The sequence below is a fragment of the Ammospiza caudacuta genome, chromosome 1 (genome assembly GCF_027887145.1).
Source record: "Ammospiza caudacuta isolate bAmmCau1 chromosome 1, bAmmCau1.pri, whole genome shotgun sequence".
NCBI lineage: Eukaryota > Metazoa > Chordata > Aves > Passeriformes > Passerellidae > Ammospiza > Ammospiza caudacuta.
The window spans coordinates 41,734,206-41,760,092 of NC_080593.1; the positions used below are offsets into that span (position 1 = coordinate 41,734,206).

General features: G+C 41.2%; 1 protein-coding gene across 1 annotated transcript in view; it reads left to right on the plus strand.

Moving 5' to 3' along the window:
* Positions 1 to 25,887, plus strand: part of TGFBR2 (transforming growth factor beta receptor 2) — a 62,792-nt gene that overhangs the window by 10,933 nt on the left and 25,972 nt on the right. Inside the window, exons 2-3 of the mRNA XM_058810346.1 lie at positions 16,475 to 16,646; positions 18,307 to 18,497. Coding sequence (XP_058666329.1) covers positions 16,475 to 16,646; positions 18,307 to 18,497 — 363 coding nt within the window. The remainder of the gene's footprint in view (positions 1 to 16,474; positions 16,647 to 18,306; positions 18,498 to 25,887) is intronic.

The following is a 25,887-nucleotide window of genomic DNA, read 5'->3' on the forward strand; positions in this document are numbered from 1 at the left end:
GTACCTACTGGTGGTTTGAAGGCAGAAACTTACTGGCCTTCTCATGGGTGAAGGTGGGTAGCAGATGCTAGAAGCAAACCACTAATTATTTGAAGTGTCTTACTCTTGAAAGCTAATGACAAGGCACATTTACCACTATCATAACCACATGCCTAGAAATAGAAAGCACTGACACCTGCTTTTCCAAGCTGTTGCTTGGCCTGAGTACTTAGACTGCTCATACAATCATCACTTTTCCCTTTAAAAAGTGGATTTTGATTTAAGTTTCCACTGTGCTTTTGGAAATGAGATGTAGTTTGCTTTTACCAGGACATCAATTTCTACTCTATTGTCCTTAGCCTGCACTGGGTAAGGAAGGAGGAGGTACTGTTTGTTTGGAATCATGCTGTCTCTTTTGCATTTTCAGGTGAGAGTTTAATGTTAATAATTTCCTGCTTTTTCAACATGATGGATTGTTGTGGTTTTGGATAAAGGAAGAGCTAAAGAATTAGGAATAGTACTCACAGCTGCTGTTCTCTGGCTGGATATGAGATATGGTTGGTTAGATTGGTCAGATATGCAGGCACTTTGCCATGCCTTGTTAAGTTACCATAAATAACATAAACACCACTAACTGGGATAATTTGCCTTAAGGCACAGTTAAGATTGTGCAGCCTAGCTGAATCTGCTCTGCCAGAATGCTTAGCTGTAGGTAGCAGAGCTCAAGTGGAAGTTTGCCACAGTTAGTTGGTGGAAAATAGGGTTTTAAGCTGTGCTAACTTGATGTTTTAGACTCCATGGGGGATGATATTTTGAAAGATGAAAAAGCATCCGTTCTGAAAAATGGAAGCTGTAGGTGAATGAAACCACCCCAGACACAAGGGCTGCATTTTTAGCAAACAGGATACTTTCATTATCAGAGTATGGCCAAGGCATGTGATAGACTTTCCAATGTGAATCTCTAAATTAAGACAGGGTTTGGCTTGTTAAACTCATAACCAGGTACGTTAGGGCTTTGCAAAATTAGCTGGGTGGAATGGCTTCACTTTCAGAAGGCCAGACTGGGAATACCATCCATAGAGTCATAGGGCTCTTGTAACCTTTTAATCTTTGATGCAGCAGGTTTCCACCACCAGGCTGGTATCACTTGCATCCCTCTCAGAGTTAAGACTAGCATCTCCAGGAGTAACAAAACAGTTAAACTGCTCTGCTAACTCATGTTGTACAGGGATATTTCAAATATGCATGAGTTATAAAATTTTACATCCAAGGAATTTAAAAAATGTCTCTATTGCTATGGAACACTTTCCTCTGGTATAGTCTAAGCTATTACTGTGTTGGGAAAGCTTGGAATAGCTTTGGCTTATGAGAGCACTTTTAAAAACAAACTGTGTTGTACATGAGTGCAGTGTTTGTGAGAAATGCCAAAGTGACAGGTTTAGAGAATGAGCTGCCCATGTCACTGAGCAGTTTTGCCAGAAACTGTAACAAAGCATGTAACTGGCTCGTGGTGTTTGAGGGATGCTGAGTGGCTCGGCTGCTAGACCATGTTATGCACAGCTTCCTCAAGGACAGTTGTTGAAATAGTATTTTCATGATGTAATTATTAATCCACTTGGCATTTGATTAAAAAGATCAAGGCATTTCATAGAAGCCCTTAGACATCCTGCAGACTCCTATTGATTTGTACAGTTGAATAAGTGCCCTCCAGATTAAGGATGATGATGACCAATACCCAGAAACACTTGATGGCTCTAAAATATTAAACATCAATGAGTATAAATTGACATAGCAACACTCAAAAATCACAGCATCTGGTGAAGATCTTATCCTATTAAATTTAACTCATATATGTGACAATAAACATCTTCTGTCCTGCAGTGGCAGGAACATTATGTAGTAGCAGAGGAACATAATGCCAGAAATGAACTGCACTGGTTAAAAATTTATCAAGTGTCATTATATCTTGCTTTTCACATTTCTTAGTTGTTAGGAAAAAAAATGATTGAAGTAACTGGAGGAAATTTGATGTATTCAGATGAAAATTGAGAGGTAGTGGTAGGTTCTGAGCTGTTGCTTGGCATACTTGCTCTTGTGATTCTGTCTTACCTCTTCCAAGCTTTCACTTCAATAGAAGGAATTGTTTCTTAGAGACTTAAATAAATCCTTTCTTTGCAATGTTTCTCTTAAACAAGCTTGCAAGTGTATATGCTGTCTTGGAGTCCTGGTGAAAGATTATGGTCTTAAGAATTACTGAAGAGATAGCTGGAGGACTGAAATAGTGGATTTAGAGTAAACAACTATTACATAAAGCAACTGGGAGGGGAAAACCCTGGAAATCCAACTTGATGTGTACATTTCAAATTTACAATTATATTCTACCTCATAATAAATGAAGTGTAAGGACCTGCAGTCCCTCACATATCTTCAGGCAGGTAGACTAAACATTTTAGATTGGCAAGTCCCTTCCTGCTGAGCAGCACCTAATGTGGGAATGTCTTCCCCTGGTAGGGGCTGGGTGCTGCAAGCAGTGAGTAATGTGTTGTTGTATGGAATGAGGAGTGTTGTGTTCCTACATGCAGGTCCTTTAGCGTCCACAGTTAATTTCTTTTAATGTGGGTGGACCATGCACTCATATAGATTCAAGTGTCCTTAAAATACTCAGTTTTATGATATACTGAATGAATTCTCTTTGCATGTGATTTAGAAATAATGGCAAAGATAAGGACCTTTAAGTGAAAATTAAAGAGAGGTATTTATGGGTGAAAAACTTATTTATTTCAGAATGGGCAGGTTATAGTCATGGCCTTTATTTTCCTTTAAGGCCAGTAAAATTTCAACCTCAGATAGAAATGAAGGAGTCCTTATTTTGTGCCCTTATTTCAGCAGGGTGTTATTGCCAGCTAGTGATTCACAGTCTCAGAGGTAACGGGGAGAGTAATTTGCAAATGCATGAAAAGGAGCAGCTAACACCTGGGAGATATGTTAGCAAATTTACCTCTGGCAGACAAAGGAGATGCTGCTTTGTTGAGAGAGATAGTTCTTTACCAAGAAATCTGGTAACTCACTAAGAGTGTGCCACAGCAGTAGGGTCTTTGCAACAGAAGTCTGAAAAAGAAAGTTTTCCTAAGGTTGAATATCATTAGAAGTGTGTAGTTTTATGCATATGCCCTTTTCTCAATATTCAGTATATAATTCCCATTAATAGTTGTGGAAGTTAGATGCCTCTATCAAGATAGCATGTCCCCAGGGTATTGAATTCTATTATTCTGCTTCTTTGCATTAACTTGACAGAGACAAATATAACCATCCAAGCTACTGAATTTGAGAAGGATGTGTATTTTTCTTCAAATCTATTCAAAGTGATTCTACTCCTAGGGGATTACATTTGTGTCTAACTTTTCTCTGATTTACTATTTTAGCTGAGCTGATGGATTATGAAAGAGAGTAATTTCTTTTTAATACTGTTTTCCTGAATCTGTCATTCAAAACTTGCTGTGTGGGGACAGAATGGTTCATAAGCACCATTTTCCTGAAGGAAAATGGCTTCTCACAGTAAAAAGGAGCTCTGAACAGAGCTTCCGCATAAACATGTTTGCCCATCAGTAGCTGACAGAGGAGCCTCTGTGTGTGTGCTAAGGATGTGGACTTGTTAAATGAGTCTTCTTATTTGGAAACAGTTTTTCAAATAGACTAGCAATGATGGATTATATTCAGTTCTAGAGAAAGAAATTGCATAGAATTCTGTCTTATCATAATCGGTATATTTTATTGTAAACTAGTACCATAATAGTGTCCTCTAGGCATGGGCTGTGCCTTAACTTAAATTCCAGATCTCTCAAATATTTCTCAAGATCAGAGGTCTTCAAAAACCTAAATAAAATCAGGTCTTTCATGCTGCTTACATTAGTAAGTTGTCTTTTTATATTAAGCTTAAACCAAAATCCCCAGGTAACAATTTTAGAATTGTTACTACAATTTTTGCATGCATAACATCCTTGTTTTTGTTTTGTTTTCTTGTTTGTTCATTAATGGCTGGAGGAACAGATAGTGGCAGTGAATTCACTTAAAAAAATCCCACTAATATCCTCCTTTTATCTGGAAAAACAAATATTTATAAATCCCTCTGATTTATGTAGCTGTGTAACGTAACGATTTCAAGTTTGAAAGAACAGTTGTCTGGTTAATCCATTTAAATGCTTATTTTGATTGAGCAGCCGTGAGCCTTTGTGTGCACACAGCTTCTCCGCACACGTACTGGAGTGTTACAAAACACCACAGAAATTCTGGTTTGTTTCAGCAGCAACCAGTGCACACACAGAGTTTTCTGTTGTGCAGATAGAGATTCTTGCCATGCAGACCTCATCCTTGTGTAAGGTGGCCTCAGGAGCTGTGGCCGAAGCCAGTTTGCTCTGTCAGCTCCAATCCTGGCTGTCCAGCTTGCTGAGATCATGCCTGAAGAATGTGGGTTCTGGTTGGAGGCACAAAGCACCCCCTGACTCACAGCTGGCACAAAAGGTGCACTTGTGAATGCCAGTGCGGAGGCTCACTACGGAGCTGGGCATGGAAAAGAGTGAGAAACTTCTGTTCAAATATCTCTGCCTAGGTGACATTAGAACACTGCATGGCAGGCCTGCTATTTATGTGCTCCAAACCATGCCATTGGACATAAAATCCTTTTATGTCTTACTCATGCTGTTTCTGCCCCTTGTGCTTCATAATTCTGCAGTATTTCCTGCTTGTAAATGTGATGCTTAAACTGATATTTGAACAGATGCAACCCATTCCAATTACTGTATTATATTTTAAGATTGCTTTTGATTTACTTTTTTTTTTTTCTTAAATCCCAAATCCATTATTTGGGTTTGGCTTTGTTTGACTAAAGTTTTGTTCGTTGGTCTACAGGCTCTTGATTCCAGTTTAGAGAAAGGAATTGTAGTCAGAAGCAGGATATTTGAAATCAGAGATACAAGTTGCAATTCAGCAGAAGTTTCAGAACAGAAGGTAAAACTTTTGTCTGGGTTTACAGAGTGTTTTCCCAGACTTGTGGTAGTTTCAGGTAAATATTCATCACACTTTTCCCCTGAAACAAAGCAGAATTGGGGTGAGACTGGTTGAATTTTATATTTTGTGTTCACATTACAGAACTGCAGCGAAATCAAATACTTCATGTCAGACAGAGGATATATGTGTTTCACATACTCTCTGTCCCTTTAATATCCTTCCTCTTTAAAAAATGTATTCTGAAGACAAGACTGTTCTGACTCTTCCAGCATCCTGTGAAGAGGAGGCTTCTGGTAGGTCTCTGTACTGCTGAAGAAACAGTCACAGAGAGTAGTACCTGTCTTCTCAAATGTCTCCTGTATAATGTTAACTTGAGACACCAAAAGTCCTTTTTCTATACTTCAAAATCCAAATAACCTTGAATCCACTTTTACAGTGGATTTAAACAACTATGAGGCCTGAGGTGCTTCTGCAGATGTGTCTGGGAAGAAACATCAGTCCTTGGAATGCTCCCCAAAGCATCATAAGCCATGCTGATGAGTCCTAAGCAAATCCCATCTGCCCTTGCAGTGCTGATGCCTGGCAGAAAAGACTAAGTGCAGAGCCCCTGTTTCCTCTCCTGGAAGGACTGTGACATCTGTCTCAGAGTATGTAACATTTGAAAGCAGACTGTGGGTTGGAGACAGCAGCAGAAGGCAGGTCCCCCATGTCCCTGGCATGCTGGGCAGCCTAACCTTTCCCCAGAAGTAGCTCCAGCCATAGATCCACAGAGACTTTGCTCTTGCTGCTGCAGCTGACATATGCAGTTTTGCCTTTCCCCAGCTGTGGTTTGCCACTCCTCATACCACATTCTTCATTGTGTTTGTGCTGTCAGATAGATGTCTAGACTGGAGAGCTCTTCTGGGTCAGGCTGGCCTTTGGAGGGGGAGGGAGGTGTGGTAAGGTGCGGTCTGATTCCTCTGGGAGGCAGGAGAAAGTGCAATGGAGAGTGTGAATAAATAACAAGCAGGGGAGCATGGCTGATGTTTTTTTCAAAATTCTTTGTGCAGATATTCCTCTATAGCCTCACTAGAGAGACAGGAAAAAAGGGAAAAAGGGAAGATCTGATGTGTTCACAGTGCTTTAGAAACAAATTTGTCATTTTTCTGAAAATGGTCTGAGGATTTCTCCATGAGGCAGACAGTTGTTCTCAAAATATGCTGTTTCTGTACATCAGAAAGGAACATTAAAATGAAGATGTCAGACGTGTGTGTGAGCAGGCCTTTGCAGTGGCATCCCCAAAGGAGGGATCTGATGAGGGCTCTGTAAAGCTGCATGTGGCAGGAGCCTCTCAAATGGGAAGATGGGTATGTATTTCTGGCTTCTAAACCTGTCAGGAAAGTGCATGTCAGTAGTTTTTAGGGCATACTAGTAAAGCTAATAAAAATGAGAATTAAAAGTATAAAATAGCAAATACAGGAGTGATACTTTTTCTGATTCACAGAGCAACCTGGCTGTATCAAAGGGAACCTGTGGGAGTCAGACGTAGCTTTGAATTTCCTGTTTTGTGTGATTTATCACAGTCTTTATGTCTGTGCTTCATTTTCACTACTTTAAAAAGCAAGCAGAAGTCTTCCCCCAAAGTAACATATTCTCATAAGCTTTCCTGGAGGTAGGTCTCTGAGACCAGAGAGGGTTGGGAAGTTCCTGCCAGTCTTCTGAGTGAACAAACAGTATTAATAAATATCTGCCCACCTGTATTAACTCTTGGCAAGCCATGGCAGCTTCTAGTTAGTATTTTCACAGTTTCCTCTATTTTTTAATCTTAGTGTGCTCTTTTGAATACAGTAGAGGATATGCATTTGGCAGGAGTTTAGCTGTAGCAAGGGTTAACTAGAGAGAGTTAATTGTAGTTTCAGCAGAAAGATTTGGCTTTTTGCCACCTGAGTTTCTGTATGCTGCCAGTGTAGAGAACAGTCTTCAAATAATTTCCATTTTGCATTTGGAAGAGATTATTTTCTGCTATCTATCCAGCCTTCCTTATTACTGCTGAAAATGCTGCAGATAGATAATCAAGTTACACAAAAGCTTTTTTCACACATGGAATTCAGACCTCTTGAGCTTATAGCTGATTTTAAAGGAATTCAATAAACCACAACTACTTTATGCGTGGTAAGTCTCAATTTTGAGTCTGACTAGACTTGTTCCTAATACAACCTGTACTGAGGAAACTTAACAGGATCCAGCTTTAGCAGGATTTGATAAAAACCTTAAAACCTTCACCCTTTTAATTAATTGCGATGAACTCATGTGATGGTGTGTGTCTCCCAGGCCAGTGCTTAGTTACTTGTAGCAATTCAGAAAGTTAGGCAGGATGAGGTCTTATACGGAGTGAAGTCCCGTAGGAGTGTCATTTTTGAGTGTTTGGCCAGGCAAGTATGTTACTATATTTGATTTCTATGTGTCTTTGGTGGTGCATGGTCTATGGGAGTTGAGGGCAGGGCTCCCTCTGCACAGCAGCTCTGTGCAGCAGTTGTCATTGTAAGGGAAAAATAGAAACTGTACCAATGTGCCCACCAACTCTGTCCATCAGAAGAGCCACAGCTGCAATTCCCCATGGGAAGGATGATAGGGTTTGGCAATGCCATACAGCAGGAAGCTCCTAGCACTTTTGAAATTTGCCTCTTTGCCTGTACCGTGGATCCTAATGTGTTCTAATGCCCAGAAGTCTAGCAGATGATGCAGTCCCTTGACCTGAGACATAGACTTCAAAACTTCTCTGTTTTCCTCCCACCTGTAGCCTGTCCAGTGAGGATGCACCTAAAAAGGCAGACAAGATTGCCTTTGCCTTAAGCAGATATCCCAAGACAGGCATTTAGAACTGCTTGTAAGTAAGAAAGTGATGCCTCCCAATAAGCAGCACTGTTACCTTAAGAATATGATATCAGTTTCTTTTATGATCTCATGGGTCTTTCAGTTCACATGTGAAATTGAGCACATTCAGTGGCCTTGCAGATAAACTGAGGTGCCAGGGTGTGTCTCTATGGAATACTTCATGGCTAATAGAAATAGCTTAGCCATAACATTTTTAGCAAATAAATTCTGTTCCACCTGTACTGGGTGGGCTTCTGAATTTCCCTGTTGGAAACTGGGAGTTTAATAAATAGACCCTTGAAAACAGGGTAAATGGCTCTTTAAGATGGATGTTCCTCATTACTTTTGTCATAAGAGACATGAGGGGAAGAAATATAAATTAAGCTTTCGGAGGCAATATGTGCCTCCATCAGGACAAATGATTCACCTTCCCCATTGCTATTAGGAAGAATTAAGAGCTCCATCATAGTTTGAAGCAGGCAGGCAGTGGTGTGACTACTGAGGGAACAGGAGTGGAGAGAAGCATGTTACTATAAACAGGCTTTCTGGACTGACTGAGGAAGAGATGCAGTTCAGAAACTCCATTCAATCTACGTAGAAGGTACAGCTTCATGGGTTTTTGGAACCTTGCATGGGCAGAAACTTGCATGGGCAAGGTTCTTCTGTAGCAGAGACTAGAGGCATATTTGTGTTTTTTCAAGTCAGAATTGTTCCTAATTATGTATGTTCGAAATGTTAGGGGGTCTTCCACAGAGCCTCATCTGTCATGAAAAAATATCACAGAAATAACTGTATTATGCTTGAATGACTGCTGTCTATTTTCAGACCATATAAGTTGGAAAAATAATATTTGTACAAAGCTGAAGTGTTTATACTCTTTCAGCTCTGTTTCAAGTGAAGTAATGACAGCTTTCACTGAGCAGAGGAGAATACAAAAGGAGGTTTAGATGCAGAATATGCTTCTTAGTGCACAGGTCCAAGTTAGTTATGCAAATGTCAGTTCTGAACCATGAATCATGCTTATTCCAACAAAGCAGGAAAGCTGGTTTTGCTAATCTTGAGAACCAGATGAACATTGCTGTGTTCGATGTCCATTGTATATTTGAAGTCCCAGGAGGGGTTAACCACCGAAGACAACTTCCAGTAAATTCCAAACTCAATGCATTATGCAGGAAAAAACCTAGACCCTGTAGTCATAATTGAGTAAATTGAAATTGCTGTTATATCACATATGGTTCCCCATTCCTGTGTGCTTTATTAGGGAGGCTGTGGGTTAAAGTCAGGAGAAGATGAAATGTCCATTTAAGTGCCCTATGTGAAGCCATCATTTAGATTTTTTTCAGCCTCTTTGCTTGGAGACAGTATTCTTTTGTTCCGCCAGCCATGGAGTGCTAAATAGTGGCCCAAAAATGTCTGCAAGTTAAGGATCTGCAGGTGAAAATCTATCTCATTATTGGAGGCATCACAATAATGTTTTCAGAATGCTTTCACACTTCTATTTTAAGTGTTGAGCTGGAGTCTCCTCTCACCTGCACTGCTGTCAGTCAGAGTCACGACAGCGAGCTCTGTTCTTAGGCATGTTTGAGGCACTGCTGTGCCCTGTACCAGAGAGAAGAGCCTAGCCCATGATTAAAACTGCTAATGATCACTCATTTTGGAAATAGTGGATAAAAATAGTGGTATTTTAATCCTTTAAATACAAAAATTATCTTCATCTTTAGGATCTCCAGTGTGCTGTTCCTTCTCTTTTTTTCTCTGGTTGTGTCCCTTCCCCCAGCTCCTGTCAGATTTGATTCTGTGTCTGTGTCAATGCCTGAAGCAATCCCTACAGCAAAGTTTTGCCAGTTCCACTTGCTGTTAAAAGCTAGGCACTTCTACTGCAGAGGCAAGTTAAATGAAATTTTCCAACTCCTGCTCCTTTTCCTTTTGTCTTCTCCCTCTGCATGTACCTTGCCCTATACCTTGCCTGCTGGTAGGTGAGAAATGGTGGTTTCCCAAATTCAGTGCATGTCATCAGTGGTTTTCTGTCTTTCCTTTCTTCTGCCTTGGCCTTCCTTCAGCTGGGGGTGGCCAAACTACTCTTGCCTAGGTCTAGCTGGTCAACATTGCTTACTCAGTCTTCTCTCTCGTTTCTTAGCATACTTCTCAGTCATGGCTGAAGAGCTAGTCACACAAACCTCAAAAAACCTGTGGGTCCCACCAAATCATTCTTTGGTGTGATAGGTGAGACTTGCATTTTTTTCATACAGTGGGCAAAAGCCATGAGGTGCATCTCCTCCAAGTAGTTCACAAAGTACTGTGTTCAAACAGGACATTATTTTGGCTTTTATCCATTGCTGAGCCTCTGAAATTTGCAAAAGTGCAATCAGTACACTCAAAGGCACAACTTTAAGTACTGACTAAGGCAGCTGTTGTGCTCTGTGGTAGTCAGTGATCTGTGACTGTGTATGATAAAGATCGAGGCTGAGAGATTCTGCAGACCAATCCATAGGAATGTGCTTTCCTGGAGTCCTGCCACAGGGGTAGTTAAACATTCATGGAACCTGTTTTCCTCTGACATATTTTAGTTGTACGTAAAAGATAGCGCATGTTTGGCTTTACAGAGGCTGTCTCAGCACTCTTGATAATCATTGTTGTTAATCTTAATAGAAACAGTCACAAAAGCATGAAAGTCCTGTACCCATGGTAATCCTGCTGGGGTAGCTCATGGTTGAGATAAAGGACTGCACCTGAAGCTGTGTCCAAGATAGTGTGAGCACTGTGAGCTCATACTCACATAGTGAAAATAGGAGTATGTACCAGTGACACTCCATTTCAGCTCAGAGGACATTAAGCTTAGAAATGGCAGCTGCAACTGAAAAACTGAAAATACATATTTCATAGGGTTACCCTGAAGTAACCTTATGAAACCCTCCCTGTTGTGATGGGAGTTACTAGGTGATCTGCAGTGTTGCCAGCTCCTGTGATTTTGTGATGAGTAATAGGAATACAGCTATTTTTCCTGAAGATCCACCTTCTGGATCCCAATGATTTATTTTCATTTTATTGTGTCTTTTTTTTCTAGTTAGACGGTAATTCCAACCCTCCTGCTCATGGCCAAAGTTTCAAAACATGTCTCAAAAAGCACTCTTAAGAATACAGACAGCAATGGCAAGTAAGGAAGAACCCAGCAGTTGTGTTTTTTGGTTGCTTGGGGTTTGTTTTTTTGTTTTTCAGGGGATTTTTTTGGTTGTGTTTTTTCCCTTCCTTTATTTCCATTATTTGTCTGACAAGTCTTGTGATTTTGTAACTCATGATTTTTTTTATCTTTAGGATTGATTATGTTTCCATCTTCACTTCCTTGTATTACCACACTGGACACAATCAGTATATTTCAGAGTACCCATCAGGATATACATCCAGGACTTGAAAGCAAAACTCAGACCATGTATTTTCCTTGACTCTCTCTCACTCCTGCAATTAATTCATCAATTTGTGTAAGGCAAATTTAATGAAGCTGGCAGTGTCTCCATAACTGTTGAAGTTCCACTAGGGCTGTAGATCATGTGCTGGGGATAGTAGTCAAAACAGAAGTCATGCTGTGTTTAGTACAGGTCCTGGCAAAACTTGATGTCTTTCTGTTGGATGAGAAGGCAATACAGTTTGGATGCTCTTCATAGCTGCTACTGTGCTTTCCAAACACAGATATATGATGTCATGGAGCTGTGCTCTTTGGGAGAACAATCTGCTTCAAGGCTCCCTGATGTAGACATTGTCCGCCTGGCAGATTTCCATGATGTAGTGGAGTGAAATCTTCAAGTCTCTCCCATCAGGTGGAATTATCTCACAGCAGCTGAGTAGTTGACTTCCCATCCCAATGTCTCTCTCAGCATTTTTTTGGGCAGGGAGGATGGGATTTGCCTGCTGCTTTGTAAGTATACGTGTGCCAAAGACACTGGATGAGAGAACAGAAGTGCTGTGACAAGATTTTACAAGATAGGAGTAAGAGGAATTGGCTGCTGTTTCTGAAATGCATCTGAAGACATAAAAAGTTTTCCAGTGTAGATATTTCCAAAAAGACAGCATGTTAGTTTGGGCTTTATTTAATGTTGTTAGCTTGTGAGAATTCTGTAATGATTTTAAAAATAGGAGAAAAGTAAAGTACGACGTTAGCCCTCAATAGCATTTACATATCCACAGACAACAGATGCAAAGCAAACCACTTCAAGCAAAGTCAATAGACTTTGGCTGAGGTGTCCTGTTTATGATGTCCTAGAAAATCATAAATAAAGATGTGAACCACAGAAGAGTAGTGATATTCTGCAAGCCTGGCTCCACCGGAATCCATGGAGTGGACATTTCTAATGTGACTGCTCTAATGTCTCTTCCATAATGTCCAGTCCACATGCTGGCTTGCATGTTCCATACATTTTAACCACAGTGGCTGATCTCTGCTGAACTGGTTGGCTGAAAGTTTTATAGCCAAGACAGCACAGTCTTTTATTTGGAGCCCTTTCCATGGACAAAGAAGCAAGGAAAGCTAGAATTAGGCTTCCTGTAGAAGTCAAAATAAGAAATTTAGCATTAGACAGTGGGTGGCAAATTCAAATTTTAGGAGACAAGCATGCACTTTAGGAGGGCTTCATTCACCTTTGCAAATCTGTGATTTCTCTGTTAACTTTTTTATTATATCCACTTTTTTTCTTGCAAAATCAAAGGTTGGTTCTATCCACAGTATTCAAGTGACTTTGGTTTTCTTAACAGGAGAAAATCTTGAGATGGCTCATGTGGTATGAGGTGTGCAGCAGGATAGTCAAATATTTTTAGAGGTGAACATTTAAGTGACTACAAGAAGAGGAGCAGTCTGTTAGTCCTGAACCACTCCTTGCTTATGAGTCCCTCAGGGAATGAGTGAATACACTTTCCTAGGGAACAATCCTACCAATTTGTAATTCTCCAGGCAGGACTTTATTGATTAAAGATAGGTGTGAGTTCATGTGACTTGGAAGAAGACCCATCTTTTGAGGATTTCTGTGTTCTCAGAGTCTAGTAGCAGTCTGTAATCAAAGAGTGACATCAAAGTTCCTATCTAACTCCAGATTTCCTCTCAGGCCATCTGCAGGGTGTGGTTTCAGCATCAGATAGAAAAAATCAAATGTGCCTTTAGTTTGGAACTAGATGGGTTATCACAGGAGACAAGGCCAAGGAGTAATAGCAAACAGACCAACATCTGCTAGAGCATTGTGACAGTCTTAGGGAAAGTAAACTGCAGTCTCACTTTAAACCAAATGTTGAACCAAATGTGGAATAAAATTTGTCCACCTGGACAATTTGAACTGCCAGAGGCATGAAAGAGTCACTGATCTGTCAGCCTCCGTTAGAAGAATTTTGGGGAGAAAATGCAAGTGTAGTCAGTTCTGGAAGTCCCAAAACCCCATTAGCTTTTGATAGTAATTAAACCTGATCAGAAATTACCTGGTCCTAACTGGCCAACCTTTTGCTACTGTTGCTAGTGATTAAACTAATGCCTACCTTAGAAACTTAAGGTTTGTGACCTTAGAGGGGATTGGTGCTTTCCAGATGGCTTTTTTTTTCTTTCTTTTTTCTTTTTTTTTTTTTTTTTTTCAATCAAGTAGTTTGGGTTGGATATCCCTCCTTGGAAGAGGTCCAAACATAATTGTTTTCATCCATTTGTTCCAGTGGGTGAGCCTTGGTAGAACCTGGCACAGCCAGGGATGGCGTAGGCACAAAAACCCTTTCTCTCATCAAATATAATGTGCTTGAAACAGTTTACCTAAGGACCCACCTTCATGTGGCTCTTGGCTCCAGTGCTGTGGCCACTGGAGGGGACTGAGTCATGTTCATGGCACAGGCAACCATCGTGCCACAGCTGCCATGTGAGCTCAGAGTTGAAAGCAGCATAGATGCAGCTGATGCCTTTCCCCCGTGCTCAGTTGCAGGCACCCCTGCCACAGGTTTCCTGTGTACATTTGGGTGAGTCACTTCACCTCTCCCTCAGTATTTGTCTCTATTTTCGTTCCAGGCTTTTAGCACCATGGATTGGGTTTTTTTCTGGGTAGAGGGACAGTCCCTCACTATCAGGTTGTTTCAATCCTTACTGCAACCTAGATAAGTTGTGACAACTATTAGTTTCTCTTCAGCGTGTGATAAGGAAGAAGAGATGTACACCATCCAGAAGAGATGTACCATTTGCTATAGAGAGGATTATGTTGACATGTATTTCATAGAATACTACATTCAAGACCTTCTGAGTTCCTACCACACCTGCTTCAATGAGGCTTTTTTCCTCTACATGGCTACTGGGAGTTGTTGCAACACAACAGAACAAGAAATGTTTACCTGGGGTTTAAATTCCGCCAGCCCATAATATCCTGCCAGCGTTGTCCACCCATGTAAGAGCTCCCAGTGTTGCAAATGGGGTGGCACACCTCTCTTGGAAAAGTAGCAATGTTTATTTTGACAAAGCTTGATAGTAAACATGACAGCTTTGATGGCGACATACACTTGGTTATTTACTGCATAGAGGACAAGGTGGGACAAATTGTCAGAGACACCCTCATGTTGAGTCAGGAGGTTCAGAAAGGACCCCCTCGCATTCTAAACCCCTTTCTCAGGTGGTTTCCATGTGTGGCTGGATCCAGACCTAGTTCCAGGCTAGGAACTTAGGTCTAAAGGATTATATGTGCACAGCAGTCCTTTATCTCACTTAGCTACGATTTCAAAGTTTCAGCTTGCTTATTCCCCTTTCACTTACTGAGTATTTAGTGCAATAAGTATTCTCACAACCTCAAGAGGCATCGCTGTTCAAGGGAAGATCCTGGCATCCAGCCCACAGCTGTGCAGGAGAGCTCAGCAGACCCTGGGCTGTTCCCTATTTATGGAGTAAGATGATTGACTTATAGTAGTATTTGCATGCCAGCTGTATTTTGCTTGGCGCATGCTCAACTAGACCTCAGCTGCTGAGTAAGTTTTATGGCCCTCAGCTATTGTGCTGTTATCTGTCTTCCCAGAGTCCAGCTTTAAGCCAGGTGCAACCCTCACAGCCACCACTGCTAGCTCTTGCTTGAGCCAAAAGCAGGGAGGAGCACAATGCCACACCCAGTGAGCTCATCCTAACCGCCCCTCTGTGCAGCATCCTCTTCTATACCATAAAACCATTGGAAGTTTTGCCGCTGAGTATAGTGGCTGTTAGATCAGAGACCTTAGGTCAGTACCAGAGCATGCTAGTGATAAGAAAGAAGTGTTGTTTGGATGGAGAGAAAACCTTCCTCTCCATCTTTCACAATGGTTCAGAACTCAATTGAAAATGTTAGCAGGAGGCTCTTTTATTTCCTCCTGGAAAAATCATGTGTATTTATTTCCTGTAGTAAAATAGTCTAATGGTAGTAAAAAGTGAAGTTCTAGAAGGAAAAAATTGATTTCTCAGCTAATTGAGTAGAGAGAGGGGGAAATTATAAATCCCTGGTTGGCTATTACGGGTTGACTAGCAACATTTGGCTACAGAAAGCAATATGAACACAGTTTTAACACGCAGGTGGCTACAAGAGAAGGGCTGTGCTACATGTAAGCCCAGTATCTCCTCAAAGTGGTTCACCCTGCTTTTCCAATTACATTGAAAAGTGAGTCAGACTGAAACTGTTGTTGATGGTCTGCTCCACTTCAGATAGTTGCATGTTCGTTTTAGCTTTAGGAAGAATTTTGTGTCAGCGTTTTCTGTTCCTTGTAGTTACATTGTCTTTTCAAAATAGTTTTTGAGCTAAAAGTATCTTTCCTGAAGTTCAAACACTGGCACAAAAATATCTTTCCTTACTGCTGCCACACTGAAGCAGATGGCAAGTACTGAGACTCAGAACCAGTAAGCATGCAATTCTTCAATTTCTTGGTGCAGAAAAGTAGCTGTTGGGTCAAAGCAGCCATCTACAAGACAGGCTGTCATTGCAAGTTAGTTTGAGTTCAAGTCCCCTGCAGTTGGCCCAGTTAGACTCCTGCAGTAGATCACATGAGCTGCACAGATGCCCTCTGCATTTCTGGCTTGAGTTTTACCCACATCCTCTGGCAGGCCATCTACCTTAAGCTCAAAGTCTGTTCCAGCTCTGTGATTTTTATGTGTGAACAGTAATCAGATTAGGAATGACACCTAGGTTATGCCTCAGGTTAGTAAAGACAAAATTGCAAAATTCATGCTGATCCATGTTATAATGATATGACACAGCTAATGTGCATTCTCAGTGTGGAACCCACACTGTTACTGTGGCACAGAGACCATAATGCAGTGTTATTCATGGGGGACAGATACACTGCCTGTGAGTAATGCAAATGGGTGAGTGCAGAGGAGCTATTTCAGTGCAAACTGGTTTTGGAAAAATGCATAACTCTGCAAATTACGAAGCAACTTTTGCCCCCTCTGAAGTCAATAGAAATTCATTTCGCTTTTCAAATTCACTTTGATTAACCTGGTCTTGACATCGTGGCACTTACCTTGTTGTAAAGAAAATTGGTAGCTGTGAAAGATCAAAGATTTTCTAATTTAAGGTAAGAGGAAATGTTTGCTGCTGATGAAAACCTTATCTTCATAATAAGCAATAATGCAATCTGATCACCTACCATTATTGAGTTTCTTTTTTTTTTTTTTCTTAAGCTGAATTTACATCACCTGTAGAAAGAAATAAGGAAAGTGGACTGAAAATGTCAAACTTATGCAAGTTTTGTGATATTAAAGCAACGACCTGCTCAAACCAACATCGGTGCAGGAGTAACTGCAACATCACTTCTATCTGTGAGAAGAGTAGTGAAGTCTGTGTTGCTATATGGTAAGTTATTTCTTCATACAGGTGAGAACAGGAGCACACCCTCGTTCATCACTGCTTAGTACTTTCCTTGATTGCTCTGATATTCACAATGTCCCTGCTCCCTCACCAGGCTTTGCTCTCCTGCTTCCAGCTCATATCTCTGCACAGCATACCAAGAGTTGCTTGAGGTTAACAATTCTGATATGAAATGATCTGGAGACTTGTTTTTTTCTAAAACAGTTCTGTTCCAGCTTACACTTATTTGAAAAGAGGCATGGTTTTGCGCAAGCCATTAAGTTGTATCCACCCACAGCACTCAAGAGTAGAAACAGATTTGAGGCTCAAGAGAGGATTGTAGTGACAGTTGCTGAACAAAGACAATTCTCTCTCAGGTTTCAAGGGAACTAGATTATGTAGGTTTATCACAAGAGGCTTATTGCCATGTATAGGTAGAAATATTTCCTCTTAATGGGAAAAAACTTCTGTGTCTGTGGAGACTTTGATGTAGGCATGATGCTTTGTTTGTTGCCCCTGTCTTGGTTCAAAGAAATCAAGAGTTTATGAAAACGAATTATAAATATTTTTTTTATTTATTTGCTTTAATCTTGTGTTCCAGTCTAAAAACAGGGGCATCCCTTGCCCTTTCATAAATGGGAATCCAGTCCTACCAAGGAAAGCCAGAACCACTCTTAATGAGTTAATAACTGGACTGAAGGAACACAACAAAGTGTTTGCAGCATTGCTGCTGATTTAGTAAAATAGTTAGAACCACTTACAGAGAGACATAACTAATTAATGTACTGAGGGATTAGTTGTGTCCATTGAATTGAGATGTTCAGCATAATTGGAAGTAGGGATTTCAGTTCAGGATCAGTCCAGTGTGCTTTTCCTTATTTCTCTTGTGATTCTTTAGTAAGTCATCAGTGTCTATTATTGCCATAAAAAGGAGCTGTTGTACAATTTAAGATACATGTTGGATTTTTCATTACCATTTATCCAAAAGGCAAGTAAGTTGAGAATTGTAAAGTGCTTTTTTGCCAACAAGTCTTTTGTCAATGAAATTAAATCTGTGGACCAGGACAAAACGCAGGAATATGGTCCAGATTATCAGCTATAAATATTTCCCTGACTGTGAGGCAACTCAAACTTGCATCAGTTTTTATGATTGATATTTTGCTGGGGTGTTTTTAGTTGGTTGAGGGGGGTTTTTTGTATATAACTCCTTCAGTGCACAAACTGTGCTGATTGTAGGCTTCAAAAGCAAAATGAAAAGACCAACTCGCTAGAAATTCTCTGATTTTGAGGAAATAATTCAGTTTTTCTCATAATTTCCCACAGATTTTTACTGTCTACTTAGTGACCACAAAAACCAAAAGTATGTTCTGAAGTTCACAGCAGTTCATCAAGCATTAGCTTGAATAATTCTAAGTGAGATTTTCAGAGGCACTCTTGTGAGCTTAGCAGGAATATGATACAGGAATAGCTGTGCCATTGTACAGCTGTGAGGAGCCCAGACGGTGCCAAATTTGCCCCATTCAACAAAGACAGAGAAAAACATAGGATGCTCTTTAAATGCTGTTTATGTTCTCAAAAGAGGTAAATTTTGGCCAGGTGTGGTCCTGTCTGTTCCCTTTATAAAATATTTCTTTTTTGATTTCAGTTTTCTCCTTTTCATTTTTAGGAGACAGAATGATGAAAATGTGACATTAGAAACAATATGCCACGACCCCCAGGAAAAACTGTATGGTCACATTTTGGATGACTATACCTCAGAGCAGTGTTTAATGAGGGAAAAGAAGGATGATGGGGGATTGATGTTCATGTGTTCCTGCAAAGGTGAAGAATGCAATGATATGCTCATTTTTACATCAGGTAGGTTTAATAATTTACCTGGCATTCCTACATTCCTTGCAAGTAATATTAACTGGGTCAATTTTAACTGTGTTATACTGATGTCCTTTGGAATTGCATTTTGTGGGGGAGAACTTATAATGGCAGGTGCTATTTTAGTCTTTCTTGAATCTTGAAAAATCTCAATCTTTCTTTTCTGTGTTCTGAGGGTGCTTCTTCCTGCCAGGCTGTCCTCATTGTGAAGTAAGTCTCATATTCAGCTCAAGATATTGCACTTAAAAGCTGATGGAAGATGAAAGAAAGATGTTTACAGTTGTTCTGTGGGCACACCAAAATGCAACACATGCTAATTACATTATAAAATCCAAACTAAAGGCAAATGCTATTTTTAAGGTCCTACCTCTTCTAAAAGGCTGTATTGCCCGAGTGTGTTATCTGCATATAGAGATGTTACTGATAATCTGATAGGATGTGAATTTTAAGTCAGCTTCTCTGGTGTAACTGACCATCTGCACCTCCCTTGTGGTGGGTGTGAAGAAGCTAGGCTCCTTCTCTGGGAAATATATTCCCCCACACCTACATAGCTCAAGGCAGTGTATGTGAGTTCAGGTAAACCAGGGAAATGTGAGTGCAGACCAAACAACAAGTGCATAACCCATCCCCATTCCACTTCTGAGCTCTGATGGGGCCACTGCAGACACAGTGAAGGCAGTGCAGGTGTGTGCATTGCTGCTGGACCTACTGCTGCACACAGAGATGTGTGTGGGTGCACACACCCCTTTTGCTTTATTTTGTGCTACCTGCTGTGATTATTTTACTGAGACAAAGTCAGGTTTCTCACAGGGAAGGGTGAGGTCTCCTATGGAGAAATTTATGTATTCACACTTCTGAAGGGGTGTGGCACACCACACCCATCCCCATCACCCATAAATTCCTCAGAAAAGGATATAATTAGGTCCTTGTTAACTCAGATAACGAAGGCTTGGGATGCTGTTTCCACTCCTGGGAAATATGGTGTGGCACTGCACTGAGGTGAATGACTGTGTGAGCAATTGTAGCTCTCACTTCCTAACCTCCAAGAAGGCCAACTAGTTTAGGTCTCAAAACCACACCAAATTAGCCAAGAGCAAGCTAGCATGTTTTTGCTTCCCTTGGCCCAGGCTATCCCTTTCTGGTGCCAGCCCTCATCCCTGTCTTCCTCATCCCCTCATCAAGCTTGATTTGAAACCAGACAACCTGACTGCTCATCCATGGTTGTGTGACCAACCCTTACTTGGGTGATCTTTAAAGGATTTGGAGCATATACTGGTATTGATATGAGCACAAGTGGTAGACCCAGGTAGACAGATTGCTTGGTTTTATTGAAGAGAATGTGTCCCCAGAGAAGAGATCTTACTCTGTGTCAGCTGCCTAGTGTTTTTGTACAATATGTACCACACCCTTGTGGATTTTGGCTAAATTGTATGTTAGCCACGTTATAGCTGTTTTTCCTGGAGCTATGTAGCTGAATGAAATCACTGATAAATATGTGTCTTTGGTGTGTATGTACAGTTATGAAAACCTTTCTAAAATTCAGCACCAAGTGCCTTGATTCCTATGAACTCTGCAGCTCACTCACTCTTCCAGATCAATCCACAAAGAGTAGTAGAAGTTTAAACCCGGTCTTTTTACCCAAATTCCTTTCACTCTTCCAGTGGAGCCTTTCCTTCTAGGTCACGTGCTGCGAGCACTTCAGGTGACTCATGAAAACCATGTGCTGCATTCATATATATTAAGTGAATAACTACAGATAAAAATTAAAGTAATGTAAAACTTCACTCCGTAACATTTCCAGTTCATTCATAAACACAGGCATTAACTCCAGTCAGGAGGGGGGAGAATTGAGGCTTTGTCATTCCTTTTTTATTGTTGTGGATTAGTGTTTCTTTTAAATGAAAACAGCCCCTTTGGGTTGCTTGCCTGGTTAGCCATGGCAGGAAGACAAACGATTTTTACAGTATCAGACATGCGGTTTCCTGTCTATGTTTAACTTTGAGCAGAACATCACAGCCAGCTGGTCCATGGCTCCTCCAGACAACTAGATAATAGCCTGTAATAATTTTGCCTTTGGAATGACTGTCATCCAGATCTATTCTGTACATTGTTCTTGCAGGTTTTTTTTTCTCTACATTTCTTAAAGAGCAGAACAAGAACTTTTTTGCAATGGTTTTGCACATTCTAGTTTTGGAGAGCAAGATGAGAGCTACTCTAAAAAAGCCTGATCAAACACTGATTTTAATAATTTATTAGCACAAATAGAGATAAAAAGATTACAATTTTTCACCTGTTGATCACAGCATTTCCTTTCAAGCAATTGTTATAAATAACTAGTATTTTACCTCTTCTTCCTGTATGCACTTAAGACAGACCAGGTTTAGTTTGTTTCTGCTGTTTCTGAGGTAAGAAAGAAAACCCTGGTTAAGGCAACAAGTTCTAATATCCACCAAAGGTTAGTCACTGAATTCCAGTGATTCACAGCTGAGCTGTTATTGCTTATGGAAGAATTGGTTTATAGCACTACTGGCTTGCATGAGTCTTGACTGTGAAGGGCAAGCCTCCTGACTCCAATTTTAGACACAAGCATCTAAAGGTTTTGGTTATTGGAGGTGTTGTGACTCACTCAAGAGTGACTTTAGAAATGTTTTAAGTAGATACATGAAAATCAAATGTCTGGTTTTTTTATGGATTTTCATTCAAATTGCCAGTCTGCAGGATAAGCAAGACACGGTCAAACATGTGCCTAAATATGCCTGTAGTTCTGCTGTGTCAGGTGGCTGACCCTGATTCAGATCCCTGGCACTCCAGGCCACAGGCAGCTGGTGGAAAATACTGAGTGCAAAATCACTCCAAATAATGTTCTGTACTTTTTGGAGAAATAACATGCAGGAGACAGGTAACCATTGTAAATCTGACTACTATGTGTTTATTTTTTAATCGCTCTCTTTTTTTTGCCAAACAAAATTGTGGGTGACTGGCAAGCAGCTTTCACCCCTGCCATGGGAAAATGCTTCTCACAGCAAATCTCAATGCCAGTGTTTTGTAATTATTATTTATTCAAAAGTCTAATGTTAGTGTTACCAGAAGGCAAAGCTAGGGAGCAAAACCACTGGAAAAGATTAGCCAGAACTGGGGTAAAAGGCCTTGGGTGGCTAGAAGCTGGCTAGGTAGCAGACAGAGGCCTGGTCTTTCTGTTGTGGAAAAAATGAGAGCAGGACTAGACTATGAGGGCTTTTTGCACCCTGATGTCTGGTTGTGTCTGGCGGATCTTGTCAATCTTGCTTTACCTTCTTCTGCTTTGATCTGCTGGGATGAATCAGGTCTGTCTGTAGTTGTTTGCACAGTCCCAGTTCTCCTGTGATGATTGGGCAGCTTTGTTCCTCTGCTTCCCCTTCACCACACCTCCCAGCCATCAGCCAGTGTGAGCATGACAGCTGCCTAACAAAGCTGGGCTTTGTTAACAATCCCAAGTTCTTTGACTGAAGTTAAGCCTGGTTTATCTAACGGACCAAGCAGTACCAAGTGCCCTTTCCAGCCCCACATTTAACCTGTTCTCCATGGGCAGAAATGACCAGGTACTCATTGTAGACAAGAAGATGGGATTCCTGAATGTTACTTGGTGCATGACCTGCCTACCTGCGGTGCAATGGAACTCCTTCCTCTTGTGCAGTTCATTTAGGCACAGTCATTTATTAATATGCAAACCAGCAGTGGAGACTGCAAACAAGAAAACAAATTCTTTAAATACTGTTACCAATATATATGCAGTTGTTATCCTGGGCATCACGTTCAAATCCAAGAAACGGTGCAGAGAACTCAAAAGTTGGAACCAGGATTTCAACACAGTTCTGTTTTGTTTATAGTTGTTTCATCCTAATAACTGACATGGTGGTAATTTTTTTATCCTCACCTGTCTCTTGCCATGCTATGCATATCTCCATGAAGCTTGCAACCGAGGTGTCTGTGAGATTGTTTTGGTAACTGTGTTTAGTGCTCACCTACTGCAAGATGAAGTCATTATTTTGGGCATTCCCACCACACCCAGATATGGGAGAAACCTTAAGCAGCAACTCTGAACCATCCAGACAGTTGCCTTGAAATACCAAAACCTCAGTGACAGAGATGACTGACAGGTCAAAAAGAGTTTATGAGAATAATGAAGCTAATTGGGGAAGTGTGTTGAGGGAGGGAGGGTGTTGCGCTACTTTTTAGCCAGTTTTTTTGACTTCATATTGATCCTGGTTTTACAGAGTTGGCTAATTGAGAGTGTAAGAAACATGCCTATTTGATTAATCAATTGTGGCTGAGTCATTTGCCTGAACAAATTACAGCCTGTGGATTTGCAGTGCTCCAAGTGTTGTGATTGCTCACTGTGTACAGTTGTTACCTGCGAGAGCTGGTGCTGCCCTGCTGCCTGAATCACCGCAAGCATGCCTGTGTGATGTCCTGTGCCCAGACTGCAGGAAATATGGATAATGTTTCAGAATGTCCTTAACTTTGTACCTCTCATTTGTCTCTAACATGTTGATCCTGTCTTTTCCTTTCTTTCTCTCCTCTTCCTCTCCTTACTAGAGTCAAAATGTTAGTGATTTTACTTGACAACATAGGAGGATCTCAGACTTAAGATCTGTGTACAAACAGTCACCAGTCCATAAATACTTGTGTGATGAGTTGTCCGGTGCTCAAGGAACATCAGAAGGGAGATGATTACAGCTGGACTGCTTCCAAGTGAATTTTAACAAAGGCTTTCATTAATCTCTCTTTCTGTTATCCAACTAACATGTTCAGAAGGTAACTGTATTCCAGCTGCCCCATAAAAGAGGTCAGTAACATTACATAACATTGCACAGAGCCTCTCACTGCTTGTATATTGGCTTTGTTCTCTATGTTTCCTCTTAGGTATTTGCAGGCGCTGGAGTCCCACCCAGTGCCTGCAGCTGTGTGTAACTAAAGGAGAGGCTGTGTAATGCTGAACATCTGATTCACTTAATGGGATAGAAAGGAAATAGAATGAAAAGAGGCTAAAGGAGCCAAAATTTTGGTTTGCTCTGTATTATTTATATTGTTTGCTTCTTAGGAAAATAACCGTGCTCAGTTACAGATTTGTGTAAAAACAAACTAGGCAGTGCTCTTCCAGTCTGGTTGGCATATTTGTTATAATTTGCATCACTTGAGAGCTTAATAAGTATGGGAATGTGGCCAACCTTTTATCAGGTTGTCATGGAAGAGACTTTAATAATTACAGACAGAAACAAACTGTAACTAACACTGGCAACATAATATTTTGGGAAAGGTTGGAGGGGTGAAACTCAGACTGAGAATAAAAATAGTCGTTAATGTGTGGCATCTGTTGAAACATATTGAAACTGGAGAGATTGATTTGTTCCAGAAATCCACCAGCAAACAGCAGCAGACACCCAAGCTCTATAACTGAGCCATGTATCACAGAAACTCAGTCACGTCATGTAAAGTTAAAATATGTTGGCTTTCATATTGCTGAGTAGGAAAGCTCAGCTAAAATGTCGAAGTGTGTGAGAGATGCCATGTACACACAGTGAAGGGACCTATTAGCATGGAAGAGATAAGAAGGGAATGCTTTAGTGGGGTGGAAGATTTTAAGCAAATGGGTGCAGTGCCAGCAAACCAAGGAAATATTTTCTAGCCAGCAGTGGGGGAATAAAAGCAGCAACAAACTATGTGTTCTGTCTTAGAACTTAAGAGTTTCTTAGACCTCCTGGGTGCTGAATAGCATACTTGGCAATCAGTTGAAAAATGAAATCCTGCTTACAATAGATGAGATATCATTGCTGCCCAGCCTTTTTGCTGAAGTAAGCCACCCAGAGGCAATGAAGTTGCCTCCCTCCCACCCTTGTGACTAAGATGCAGCCATTCCCATCAGGTGACAGATGCATATGCATAACTCTTCCAACATGTAACACATGTAACTGGGTCATGTAACTGGGGATTTTCCCTGGGTGTTAAAGAGAAGTCATGAGTCCTGATCCCCCTAGGTGGTTGTGTGCCAAGGCCAAAACTGCAGGTCTGCAGGGGAGGGCAGCAGTGGGTGTGCCATTGGTCTTTAAAGTAGCTCATACTTACTACCTTTCAGGAAAAGAGATAAGTGGTGGCACTGGGCAGTGACATGCATTAAGAGAGCTAGGCCTGGTTTGCCAACCATTTGTTGACTGCAGCACAACATTTAGGCAGTCAAATACCCAAAAGAGCAGATGAATGAGTTCCCATACCTTTAAGTAAACCCTTAGGGCACAAAGTGCTGGAACCTGTGCTTGGGTCACAGCAACTCCATGCAATGCTGCAGGCTGAAGGAGGAGTGGCAGCAGAGCTGCCTGGAGGGAAAGGACCTGGGGGTGCTGGTCAGCAGTGGCTGAGCACGAGCCAGCAGTGAGAGCTGGTGGCCAAGAGGGCCCGTGGCATTCTGGCCTGTTTCAGAAAGAGTGGAGCCAGCACAACCAGTGCAGTGATTATCCCCCTGAGCTCAGCACTGCTGAGGGCACATCAAATCCTGTGGGCCCCTCACTGCAAGAAGGACATTGAGGTGCTGGAGTATGTCCAGAGAAGGGCAGCAAAGCTGGGAAAGGATCTCGAGCACAAGTCCTGTGAAGAGCGTCTGAGGGAGTTGAGGTTGTCTAGCCAAGAGAACAGGAGGTTAAGGGGGAACCTTTTTTGGCTTTCAGCTACCATTTGAAAGGAGGTTGTAGCAAGATGGGAGTCAACATTTTCCCCCAAATAAGAAGCAATGGAACAAGAGGAAATGGCCTCAAGTTGTACAAAGGATGTTTAGATTGGATAGCTGGGGAAATTTCTTCACCAAAAGTGCTGTTAAGCACTGGAACAGGTTCTCCAGGGAAGTGGTTGAATGAGCATCCCTGGAGGCATTTAAAAGATCTGTAGATGTGGCACTTAGAGACATGGTTTAGTGGTAGACTTGGCAGTACTGGGTTTACAGTTGGACTGGATGATCTTAGAGGTCTTTTCCAACCTAAACAATTCCATGATTCTATAGCAGGCCAGGCAGACCTGCCAACTACCGGAGGTAGTGCCTCTCCAGGAGAGAGATCGTCTTTTGGATACCCTGGTAATATCCTTTTCAGACTAAAAGATGAAGACATACAGCTCAAGCACAACTTACTGGCCTTTGACAGACTTGGATTACCTAGTCCAAAAAAAGATCCTGTCAAATACAGGAACTTGTTGAAGGAATTCTACCTTCAGGAAAGTCTGCAAGAAATGCCAGGGTTTATTTTCCACTGGATGGTAAGATAGAGCCCACTCTGTTTTTAGTAATCTCTCTCTTCTGCCATGAGTTGGCTCAGCATAGAGCTGAAGGAGGGGTGAAACTGATTTCCTGCACAGC